This window comes from Gadus macrocephalus, chromosome 2, assembly GCF_031168955.1.
Source record: "Gadus macrocephalus chromosome 2, ASM3116895v1".
NCBI lineage: Eukaryota > Metazoa > Chordata > Actinopteri > Gadiformes > Gadidae > Gadus > Gadus macrocephalus.
Genome location: NC_082383.1, coordinates 16,527,164 through 16,539,552, shown reverse-complemented (window position 1 = coordinate 16,539,552; position 12,389 = coordinate 16,527,164). Strand labels below are relative to the sequence as shown.

The 12,389-nt window shown below is 47.5% G+C and overlaps 1 protein-coding gene across 1 annotated transcript in view; it reads left to right on the top strand.

Moving 5' to 3' along the window:
• cacna1hb (calcium channel, voltage-dependent, T type, alpha 1H subunit b) overlaps window positions 1–12,389 on the top strand; it is a 48,091-nt gene that overhangs the window by 28,031 nt on the left and 7,671 nt on the right. Inside the window, exons 9-12 of the mRNA XM_060072839.1 lie at window positions 1,688–1,758; window positions 4,011–4,089; window positions 9,957–10,078; window positions 12,167–12,389. The exon at window positions 12,167–12,389 is cut by the window's right edge and continues 279 nt beyond it. Of these exons, the coding sequence (XP_059928822.1) occupies window positions 1,688–1,758; window positions 4,011–4,089; window positions 9,957–10,078; window positions 12,167–12,389 (495 nt within the window). The remainder of the gene's footprint in view (window positions 1–1,687; window positions 1,759–4,010; window positions 4,090–9,956; window positions 10,079–12,166) is intronic.

Below are 12,389 nucleotides of genomic sequence, written 5' to 3'. Positions count from 1 at the left end.
CATGCGAGCGAGCCGATCAAATCCTAATAACTATAAAACTAAAGATCAGACACAATCACTGACTGAAGATTATGCAAGTAAAAAGTATATTTCTCGCTAGAAATGTTATTGGAAACACGTTTAACGGTGAATCGGTCCTAAAATATTGCATTTCCCATTCAGATAATAAAGATTAATAAAGATCATACACATTCACTGACTGAAGATTATGTAAGGAAAATGTACATTTCTCGCTAGAAATGTCATTAGAAACGCGTTTAATGGTGTATCTCTCCTAAAATATTGCATTTCCCATTCAGATAATAAAGATTAATATAGGCTACGCCGTGTTCCGGAGCCGCGGGGGATTCTGGGAATTGGGGTTGTCAGTTGACAAAAGGGGCTTTTGTTAACTTGTTTTGTTGTTAGGATTAAGTGGGGTTAATGGGTTCGGGATGTTATGTGGTTGTGTGTTGTTCTATTAACATTGTTCGTGTGTTCATTGTTGTCGACACCGTCACCGAGAGTGACGTGACCATCGTTTCGTGCAGCTGTTCCGTGTTGAAGTCTCGTTCAATAAAAACCAACTCTCGTTGTCGAGCGTTCAATAAAAACCAACTCTCGTTGTCAAGCGTGCCCCCCCCCCTACAAACGTGTCTTCCCCCCCCCCCTCAACAAACTTGTCGCCCCCCACCCCCCCTACAATCGTGTCGTCGTCATCCCCCTCAACAAACGTGTCTCCCCCCCCCCCCCCCCCCGGTCAACAACAGTCTACCCCCCCCCCCCCCCCCCCCCCAAACAATCGTGTCCACAATTTGCCGCGAAAGCCGTGAAACCCAAACCCCGAAACCCGCCTCCACAGCGGCACGCGTGGATACTGTAGGTATAACACAATATTTTTTACGTTGAAATGATACGTCTCCAGTGTTCATGGAAACGTACACCGTCAACGTTTTTTCTTGGCGACTGGGTTGGTTCCACACACACATTCACACACACACATAGCACGAGGTACACACACACACATATGGCACGACACACACACACACACACACGCACACACACACACACACATGGCACGACACACACACACAACCACATGGCACGACACACACACACACACACACACAGAGCACGAGGTACACACACAGACACACACACACACACACATAGCACGAGGTACACACACACATACACACACAGATAGCATGAGGTACACACACACACAGAAACACACAGGGCACGACACACACCACACACAGATACGACACACACACACAGAGAGACACACACACATAAAAACACATACACACATGAAGATGCACACACACACATGGCACGAAATACACACACACAAACACACACACACACACACACACACACAAACACACACACACACATCGAGACACACACACACAAACACACACACACACACACACACAGACACACACACACACACACACACATCAAGAAACACTCACATTAGACACACACACATAGAAAAACCAACACAAACACACACACACACACACACACACACACACACACACACACACACACACACACAGAAGACATCGTTCTAGTGAAACAGAACAACAGTCTATAGTATGCTGCTGTAATTGAACCTCAGGGAGTTTCACCCTAAATGACAGCATTTACATCCCTTCCTCTCTCTCTCTCTCTCTCTCTCTCTCTCTCTCTCTTTCAGTGCTGAAGTTACTGAAGATGGCCACTGGAATGCGCGCCCTGTTGGACACAGTAGTTCAAGCCCTGCCTCAGGTACACACACACGCACACACATTACACACATATACACACACACACACACACACACACACACACACACACACACACATACATACACATACACTTCGACATACACAAACACACACACACACACACACACACACACATACACACAGACACTTTAAATATAGTGACCACGTGTAGAGCTCCTGCAGAGCAGCCACCAGAGTAAAGAGTTGGGCTTTGAGATGGTTTCACGACAGAGAGAACTACAGACCGGCCAACAGACAGACAGACAGACGGACGGACGGACGGACGGACGGACGGACGGACGGACGGACGGACGGACGGACGGACGGACGGACGGACGGACGGACGGACGGACGGACGGACAGACAGTTGTTAGCTGCTGTGGTTTGCGTTAGGAACACGACGCTATGATGAGGGACTCCTCTCCGTCGGCCCAGCGCTGGCGGCTCTGATCCAGAGCTGCAGGACGTCTGGTGAACTCTGGTGTCACTGCAGACAGAATAACTAAACAACTGTTTCCTTAAAGGTTGGGTATGAGCACAACTCAAATGGTACCTACCCCCTCTCCTTCAACGCTGACTCTGACTCCACCCATTCCAAGTACATGGACGCGCAATCATGCACGAGCGCGAACACAGATGCGCGAGAGCAAGCCATTAGCTAGCTCCAGTAGCTACCGCAGGATAACAACAAACAGAAGCTTGCTCTTGGTCACGAGCTTTGAGTACGTGCACGAAGGGGTCACACGCGGGGAGCGGGGGAGGGGAAGTGCAGTACGACCGTTTGATTGACGTACTTACTGTCCAATGCCCTACACACAGTGTCAGCCTTCATTCGGAAGTCGGATAGGTGATTTAGGACCCATAACCCCGCTAGACCCAGGATCAACTACCCCCCTCCCCCCTCCCTCTGTCCCCAACTCTCCACTGACTCCATCTTTCAACCCTAATACATCCTTTCTTAAATCAAGTAAAAGACTGAACCAGACTAAACAGTCTGGTTCAGACTTTCACGAGGACATAATCCCTCCAGGAAGCACGCTGCTGTCTTTGTGGTCCATGATTGGCTACCCCCGATCTGAACCCATGAGCAACCAAACCAAGCAGCTCAATCTGCTGTGCAGAGCCGTTGCTGTTCTACCAACACATCGCCCCCCCCCCCCCCCCCCCTCCTGAGCGTCTGCTGTTCTACCAACACATCATTCCCCCCACTCCTCTAGAGAGGCTGCTGTTCTAACAACACATCCCCCCCCCCCTCCAGAGCGGCTGCTGTTCTAACAACACATCGGCCCCCCCCCTCCAGAGCTGCTGCTGTTCTACCAACACATCGTCCCCCCCTCCAGGGCGGCTGCTGTTCTACAAACACATCCCCCCCCCCTCCAGAGCGGCTGCTGTTCTACCAACACAACGCCCCCCCCTCCAGGGCCGCTGTTGTTTTACCAACACATCCCCCCCCCCCCCCCCCCCTCCAAAGTGGCTGCTGTTCCACCAACACATCGTCCCCTCCCTCCGGCGAGCAGCTCGGCGCCGCACAGCCCCCGATGCACCACCTGCAGTCTGCTGCTGTCGTTGTAGGGCTGCTATCCCCCGTAACGGGATTAGTGTTTGCAGAGCCTGTTAACAGAGAATACCTCACCTCATTAGGCCCTGGCGCTAAGGGAGACCGGGCCAGGCAGTCTGGGGCTGGAACGCCGCCAACCACCGCCCCAACTCCCTGGAGCCCAGAGTACCTCCCCAGACCTTAAGCTAATGCTCTGTAGCGCTATAGCTCTAGCTGGCGTCTTTCACACAAAAAACATTTCCTTAGTCTTTTTAATTAATCAGTAGAGCAATGGCGACATAAAGGTCCAAACCGAGGCTGAAGAGAGATCAAACACCTTCTGGAAACACGTTTCAGACACCAGCCTGCTAGCATGATGCAGACGGATTCTGATGAATGCCAATTATGAATGTCAAGGAAAGCTGGCTTCAAAGAACAACCTTTACATCAGCAGTGATTTGACAGGATTAACATTGCTTTGGATAAGATACACTGATACTGATAAAAGATGTTCTGACATATCCAACAATAATATCCTAAATGACGCACCATAATTTTAGCTCTCAAATGTCAAAATGTCTACATGTGTTGCTGGATTTTACAAATATATTTGTTTCTTTGTGTGTGTGTCCATGTGTGTGTGTGTGTGTGTGTGTGTGTGTGTGTGTGTGTGTGTATGTGTGTGTGTGTGTGTCTGTGTGTGTGTGTGTGTGTAGGTGGGTAACCTGGGCCTGCTCTTCATGCTGTTGTTCTTCATCTACGCCGCCTTGGGGGTGGAGCTATTTGGAGAGTTGGGTGAGTGTGACCTTCACTAACTTACCACTTCACTAACTAACCACTTCACTAACTAACCGCTTCACTAACTAACCACCTAACTAACTAACCACCTCACTAAATATCCGCTTCACTAAGTAACCACCTAACTAACCGCTTCACTTGCTAAACACTTAACCATCTAACCACTTAACCAACTAACCACTTAACTAACTAACCGCTTCACTAACTAAGGCGGGGCGGGGCCTGTTGGGGGGCGGGGCCTGGTGGGGGACGGGGCGGTGCGTCACTCATAAACATTACCTCACCTGAGGTAATGAGGTCAGGACCTCTGTGATTGACATGCGACAGGTTAGCCAGTAAAGAAGACTGACGCGGTCAGCGTTACAGAGTGGAAGACAATGCTCTGCTCTGGCTGAGAATCAGTTATTAAACATAAGAAGAACCGTAATTCTGTCATAATCATACTCAGTATACTGTAGGGCAGGGGTCAGCAACCTTTTCAACATGCAGTGCCAGTTTGACATTTTCTCGTTAATGAGTGTGCCTTAAGCGACAATATATTAAAAATTAAGCTGAATTACTACACAGCGACCAAAAACATTTCCAGAAGACCTGGAATTGTATTATTTCCATATAGTCCACAATCATGCATCAACATTTTAAATGTTTTTTTGGTTATATTGTTAAATGTTATATTTGCAACATGGGCTTACAAATTCTAATTACGTGTGTCCCATCTTTAAACACCATTTTCAGAAAACTCATTCAAAAATATATTTGCAATGTGATAAATTTGTAAAATACGAGAATATATGAGAATGTTGGAAACATCCACGTCAATATCTTTAAGACATGTACAGTTTTGCAAAACCATGTGAAGGCGATGCATACAGGCCACTTGCAACAATATTTTAAATATTTCCTTTTCTATTACTCACAACATAGGTTTAAAATCTATTAATTGATCCCATTTCAGAAAACTGCTTTCTGTAACTAATTTAAACATATTTGCACTGGGAGGAAATGCCCAAAACAGAATAAAGTGCAAAAAAAAATCGGTAGTAATGATTATGCTGCCGCATTGTGCAGTGAATTATTATTATTATTAATAATTATTAATATATTATTATTATTATCGTGTCTAGTTACAGTTCTATACCGTGTCTGTTGGTTACAGTTCTATACCGTGTCTGTTGGTTACAGCTCTATACCGTGACTGGTTACAGATCTATACCGTGTCTGTTGGGCTACAGCTCTATACCGTGTCTGTTGGTTACAGCTACATACTGTGTCTGGTTACAGCTCCATACCGTGTCTGTTAGAATTTACAGCTCCATGCTGTGTCTGTTTACAGTTCCATAAAGTGTCTGTTTACAGCTCTATACTGTGTCTGTTGGTGACAGCTCTATACCGTGTCTGTTGATAACAGCTCTATACCGTGTCTGTTGGTTACTGCTCTATACCGTGTCTGTTGGTTACAGCTCTATACCGTGTCTGTTGGTTACAGCTCTATACCGTGTCTGTAGGTTACAGCTCTATACCGTATCTGTTTGTTACAGCTCTATACCGTGTCTGTTGGTTACAGCTCTATACCGTGTCTGTTGGTTACAGCTCTATACCGTGTCTGTAGGTTCAACCCAGTCGCCAAGAAAAAACGTTGACGTGTACGTTTCCATGAACACTGGAGACGTACTATTACAACGTAAAAACAGCGTGTTATACCTACAGTATCCACGCGTGCCGCTGTGGAGGCGGGTTTCGGGGTTTGGGTTTCACGGCTTTCGCGGCAAATTGTGGACACGATTGTTTAGGGGGGGGGGGAGGTAGACTGTTGTTGACCGGGGAGGGGGGGGGAGAGACACGTTTGTTGAGGGGGACGACGACGACACGATTGTAGGGGGGGTGGGGGGCGACAAGTTTGTTGAGGGGGGGGGGGAAGACACGTTTGTAGGGGGGGGGGCACGCTTGACAACGAGAGTTGGTTTTTATTGAACGCTCGACAACGAGAGTTGGTTTTTATTGAACGAGACTTCAACACGGAACAGCTGCACGAAACGATGGTCACGTCACTCTCGGTGACGGTGTCGACAACAATGAACACACGAACAATGTTAATAGAACAACACACAACCACATAACATCCCGAACCCATCAACCCCACTTAATCCTAACAACAAAACAAGTTAACAAAAGCCCCATTTGTCAACTGACAACCCCAATTCCCAGAATCCCCCGCGGCTCCGGAACACGGCGTAGCTTATATTAATCTTTATTATCCGAATGGGAAATGCAATATTTTAGGACAGATACACCATTAAACGCGTTTCTAATGACATTTCTAGCGAGAAATGTACATTTTCCTTACATAATCTTCAGTCAGTGAATGTGTATGATCTTTATTAATCTTTATTATCTGAATGGGAAATGCAATATTTTAGGACCGATTCACCGTTAAACGTGTTTCTAATAACATTTCTAGCGAGAAATATACTTTTTACTTGCATAATCTTCAGTCAGTGATTGTGTCTGATCTTTAGTTTTATAGTTATTAGGATTTGATCGGATCGCTCGCATGTTTCAACGTCAGGTTGTTAGGCTGCTTTCGCTAAACTAGCAGCTCACGTGCTTCCTGCGTTTGTGTTATTAAACTGTTACTTTATGTAACTTTTAATGATATCATCTTGTTAGAAACACGTATATCTGAGAGGCAACCCAGTCGCCAAAAACATTCGTTGACAGTGTACGTTTCGTGAACACTGGATTACGTCGCATTTCAACATAAAATAGCGTGTTATACACACACACACACACGTGCACACACACACACACACACACACACACACGCACACACACACACACACACACACACACACACACACACACACACACACACACACACACACACACACACACACACACGCACATGGTGCATTTCGCTGCTAAAACAACAACAACAAAATATTCCCTCAAATATTATTACTAAAGAACCGTTTTCCAAAGAACGAAATGTAAACCAATGCATTCTGAATGGGAGTGTTTCTCCGATTTTTCCATGCTACACAGAACGAAATGTAAACCCATGCAAATAAAGACTTCATGGTCATAATAATTTAAATATCATTAATCTCCGTGTGTTGGGTGGTATTCTATTTTTTTAGTGTTAATAAAACTAAAGATCAGACACAATCACTGACTGAAGATTATGCAAGTAAAAAGTATATTTCTCGCTAGAAATGTTATTAGAAACACGTTTAACGGTGAATCGGTCCTAAAATATTGCATTTCCCATTCAGATAATAAAGATTAATAAAGATCATACACATTCACTGACTGAAGATTATGTAAGGAAAATGTACATTTCTCGCTAGAAATGTCATTAGAAACGCGTTTAATGGTGTATCTGTCCTAAAATATTGCATTTCCCATTCGGATAATAAAGATTAATATAAGCTACGCCGTGTTCCGGAGCCGCGGGGGATTCTGGGAATTGGGGTTGTCAGTTGACAAATGGGGCTTTTGTTAACTTGTTTTGTTGTTAGGATTAAGTGGGGTTGATGGGTTCGGGATGTTATGTGGTTGTGTGTTGTTCTATTAACATTGTTCGTGTGTTCATTGTTGTCGACACCGTCACCGAGAGTGACGTGACCATCGTTTCGTGCAGCTGTTCCGTGTTGAAGTCTCGTTCAATAAAAACCAACTCTCGTTGTCGAGCGTTCAATAAAAACCAACTCTCGTTGTCGAGCGTGCCCCCCCCCCTACAAACGTGTCTCCCCCCCCCTCAACAAACGTGTCGTCGTCGTCGTCCCCCTTCAACTAACGTGTTCCCCCCCCCCCCCCTACAATCGTGTCGTCCCCCCCCCCCCTCAACAAACGTGTCTCCCCCCCCCCCTCCCCGGTCAACAACAGTCTACCTCCCCCCCCCCCCCCCTAAACAATCGTGTCCACAATTTGCCGCGAAAGCCGTGAAACCCAAACCCCGAAACCCGCCTCCACAGCGGCACGCGTGGATACTGTAGGTATAACACGCTGTTTTTACGTTGTAATAGTACGTCTCCAGTGTTCATGGAAACGTACACCGTCAACGTTTTTTCTTGGCGACTGGGTTGGTAGGTTACAGCTCTATACCGTATCTGTTCGTTACAGCTCTATGCTGTGTCTGTTGGTTACAGCTCTATACAGTGTCTGTTGTTTACAGCTCTATACCGTGTCTGTTGGTTACACAACCACTGTGAGAACAATGTTGACTCTGGTCTCAGGCTTTATTTTTGCCAGTGGATTATTCCCTTAATACAAACAAACAAACACATGTTTTGGATCAAACCCAAATCCATCCCTGGGATCGGATGTTGAAACATGCCCTTGTTTTGTGCGTTCCGGAAAAAAATAACAATTCGATGCATGAAGGTTGTTGGTTCCACCCCCTTCCTGTATCGACCAATCCCAGCGTCGAGCACTAACCCAATCCATCCTAATGTTTTTGGCTGTCACATGTGCATGTGTGTGTGGCGATCCATGCTGACAGCTTACATTGTGTTCATGGCCCCTGTCATCAGCTCAGAGGCCGAGGGAGATGAATGGATTAGAACAAAACACACTGCAACTGTGGCTTCCTTTTGAGCGCGTTCCAGATCGGAGATTACAGAGACAAACAGACAGAGATCTGGCATCAGCTGACTATAATATCTGGTGACCTCCCGTCTTCATCGGGCTGCTAAGAGAGGGGGGGAGGGAGGAAGAGTTGGGGAGAGAGAGGGAGGGAGGGAGAGGGGGGGGAGGGAGGCGGAAGGGGGGGAGGGGGGCGGAAGGGGGAAGGAGGGGAGGAGATGCTGAGTAGGACAATGCTAGAGGATGATTCAGCTCATCTCTTGATGTCCTCCTGACTCTTTCCCTTCCTCAACCTTTATCTCGTTTGTGTCGTTTTCTCCTGATTTTGCGTGTCATTGGTCTCTGCATTTGTCTTTGCTCTCTGTACAATAGACCTGTTCCTAAACGATCAATTCTTAGGTAAAGCAGAAAGGGTTCTCTGTCCTCTGTCGTCGTGCCCTTTGGTTCAGAACCGCTGCCAATCCTGAACGATGACTTCATATTGAAGCCTTTATCATGTTTAATATTGCTTAAAAACATTATCATCTTCCTATTCCAATCATCAGTCATTATCCTGGATGATCTGAATCAGCTGTTTGCTGTCTCGTGTGAAACGATGTTATGTGGTCTGAGCTGCACTGTTGGTGTTGACCCTGACCCCTACCCACTCCCTCTCTCCCCCTCACTCTCTCCCACTCCCTCTCAGCCTCCCTCTCTCCCCCCTGCCGTGTGTTATGAGGGCTCTCTCCCCCTCTCTCTCCCTCTCTCCCCCCTGCAGTGTGTAATGAGGACTCTCTCCTCCTCTCTTTCCCTCTCTCCCCCTCTGTCTACCCCTGCAGTTTGTAATGAGGACTCCCTCCCTCTCTGTCTCCCCCCTGCATTGTGTAATGAGGACTCTCTTCCCTTCTCTACCCCCTGCAGTGTGTAATGAGGACTCTCTCCTCCTCTCGTCCCCTCTCTCCCCCTCTGTCTCCCCCCTGCAGTGTGTAATGAGGACTCTCTCCCCCTCTGTCTCCCCCCTCCAGTGTGTAATGAGGACTCTCTCCTCCTCTCTTTCCCTCTCTCCCCCTCTCTCCACCCTTCAGTGTGTAATGAGGACTCTCTCCCCCTCTCTCCCACTCTGTCTCCCCCCTTCAGTGTGTAATGAGGACTCTCTCCTCCTCTCTTCCCCTCTCTCCCCCTCTCTCCCCCCTGCAGTGTGTAATGAGGACTCTCTTCTCCTCTCTTCCCCTCTCTCCCCCTCTGTCTCCCCCCTTCAGTGTGTAATGAGGACTCTCTCCCCCTTTGTCTCCCCCCTGCAGTGTGCAATGAGGACTACCCGTGTGAGGGGATGAGTCGTCACGCCACCTTTGAGAACTTCGGCATGGCGTTCCTCACCCTGTTCCAAGTCTCCACCGGGGACAACTGGAACGGCATCATGAAGGTACGCCCCCACGCCCAGCTTGCTCACTAACCACCTCTGCATGGACCTTTGGCTAATTGGTTAGATCAACAAATAAAGGGGGATTTATTGGAATATCATTGGAATATCATTGGTGATCATCAATCATCATTATAATCGCTTACTTTTGATGAATAGTAATAGACTTGGACCCTTCGTTTAGGATAATTGGATTATTATGATTTACATGCATCATCATTCTTTTAGTAGCTGTCATTAGAGTGCGATTTAACAGAAGTGAAATCAGTGAGGATATTTGACGAATTGGAACCTCCTGGATCAGAGATGTTGTTCTCATCATACGTCGTGCTGGTATTTGGCACATGTCCAGTAGGATAACAACACAAACCCCTTCATCCAGCCTCAGAGCTGAGCTGCATCATGGCTCTGTGGTTCAGTGGGAAGTTAGTCTCAGTCCAATGCCCCCAGGAGACGCTGGACTGAATCCTGTCTCCAGGACAGTTTGGGAGAAGTGCTGATGTGCAGCAGGAGGGAATAAACAGAAGAGAACCGGCTTCATGTTCACAGGCTCCTTCAAGCTGCTTTGAAGAGACGTGCAATCGTGTTCAAAGAACGGCTGCATGGGAGTGATGCAGTAGGACTGGATGTAACAGCTGGATGTAACAGCTGCAGTAGGACTGGATGTAACAGCTGGATGTAACAGCTGCAGTAGGACTGGATGTAACAGCAGGATGTAACCGATGCAGTAGGACTGGATGTAACAACTGGATGTAACTGCTGCAGTAGGACTGGATGTAACAGCTGCAGTAGGACGGGATGTAACGAGATGTTACTCTGTAGAAAAAACCTTACAAAGATGTTACTCTCTAGCTAACAGAGATGATACTCTATTACTAACAGAGATGTTACTCTAACATAGATGTTACTCTCTATCTAACAGAGATGTTACTTCTAACTAACAGAGATGTTACTCTCCAACTAATAGATATTTTACTCTCTATCTAACAGAGATGTTACTTCTAACTAACAGAGATGTTACTCTCTAGCTAAGAGAGATGTCCCTCTCTAACAACAGAGAAGTTACTCTAACAGAGATGTTACTCTTTTTCAAAGAGGATGTTTTACTCCTAGCTAAGATTGTAAACGGATGTCTCAGAAAAAGACTTCCTCTGCGCTGTGCAGTGTGGCCATCATACTTTCTAGTTGTTGCTCATGGGTTCAAAGTTGACATTGGGGGCAATGGTGCGGTTGGCGGTAGAGCTTTCCCCGGAGCGGAGAGTACTTCTCTCTATGAAACAGGATCAGGGCTTCACAGTGAGGACATGAAAGCGCAGACCATTGTTCAGCGACGGTGGGGAGAGGAGGGGATCATCCTGGGCTGTTCGATAGACTGGAATACGAGCAAGAGGTTGATCTTCTACCTGGATGTAGTGATCTATGATATAGTAGTGTATAGAGTATAGTAGTTTGAGACTTTATAATCCAGAGTTCCTCAGTGGTGAGCTCCTATTCGGCTGAGTGGAGGGATGATCACACAAGGTCTGCAGGCTTCATTGAGCTTTAATGAAGATGTGAGATGTGTGGTCCCAGTCTGAGATGTGTGGTCCCAGTCTGAAGGAGATGTAAGGTCCCAGTCTGAGATATGTGGTCCCAGTCTGAGGGAGATGTGAGGTCCCAGTCTGAGATGTGTGGTCCCAGTCTAAGGGAGATGTGAGGTCCCAGTCTGAGATGTGTGGTCCCAGTCTGAGGGAGATGTGTGGTCCCAGTCTGAGTTGTGTGGTCCAAGTCTGACTTGTGAGTACACTGTCACGTTGGTCCCCCCCCTCCCCCATACACTACATGCTACACGTGGCTAGCTCGCTTGTTAGCAGGAATGTTGACATGGAAACAAATGAGTCCCACAAATTGAGCTCATCAACCTTCCATTTATATTGAAACCTAACCCTCCTCTCACCCACCTCCGCCTCATCTCTCTCTCCTCCTCCACCTCTGTACACCTCACCTCAACCACCTCCTCCTCCTCTCTCCTCCACCACCTCTACACACCTCCTATCACCCACCTCCACATCCTCCCCATTCTCTTTCCCCCCCCCCCCCCCCCCCCACCAGGACACGCTGCGAGAGTGCCCGCCGGACCACAGCGGCGTTCCCGGCGGTATTGCCGGGGGCGCCGGGGGTGTGGCCGGCGTGGACTACGCATGCAACCCCAGCCTGCAGTTCATCTCTCCGCTGTACTTCGTCTCCTTCGTGCTAACCGCCCAGTTCGTGCTCATCAACGTGGTGGTGGCCGTGCTGATGAAGCACCTGGACGACTCCAACAAAGAGGCCAAGG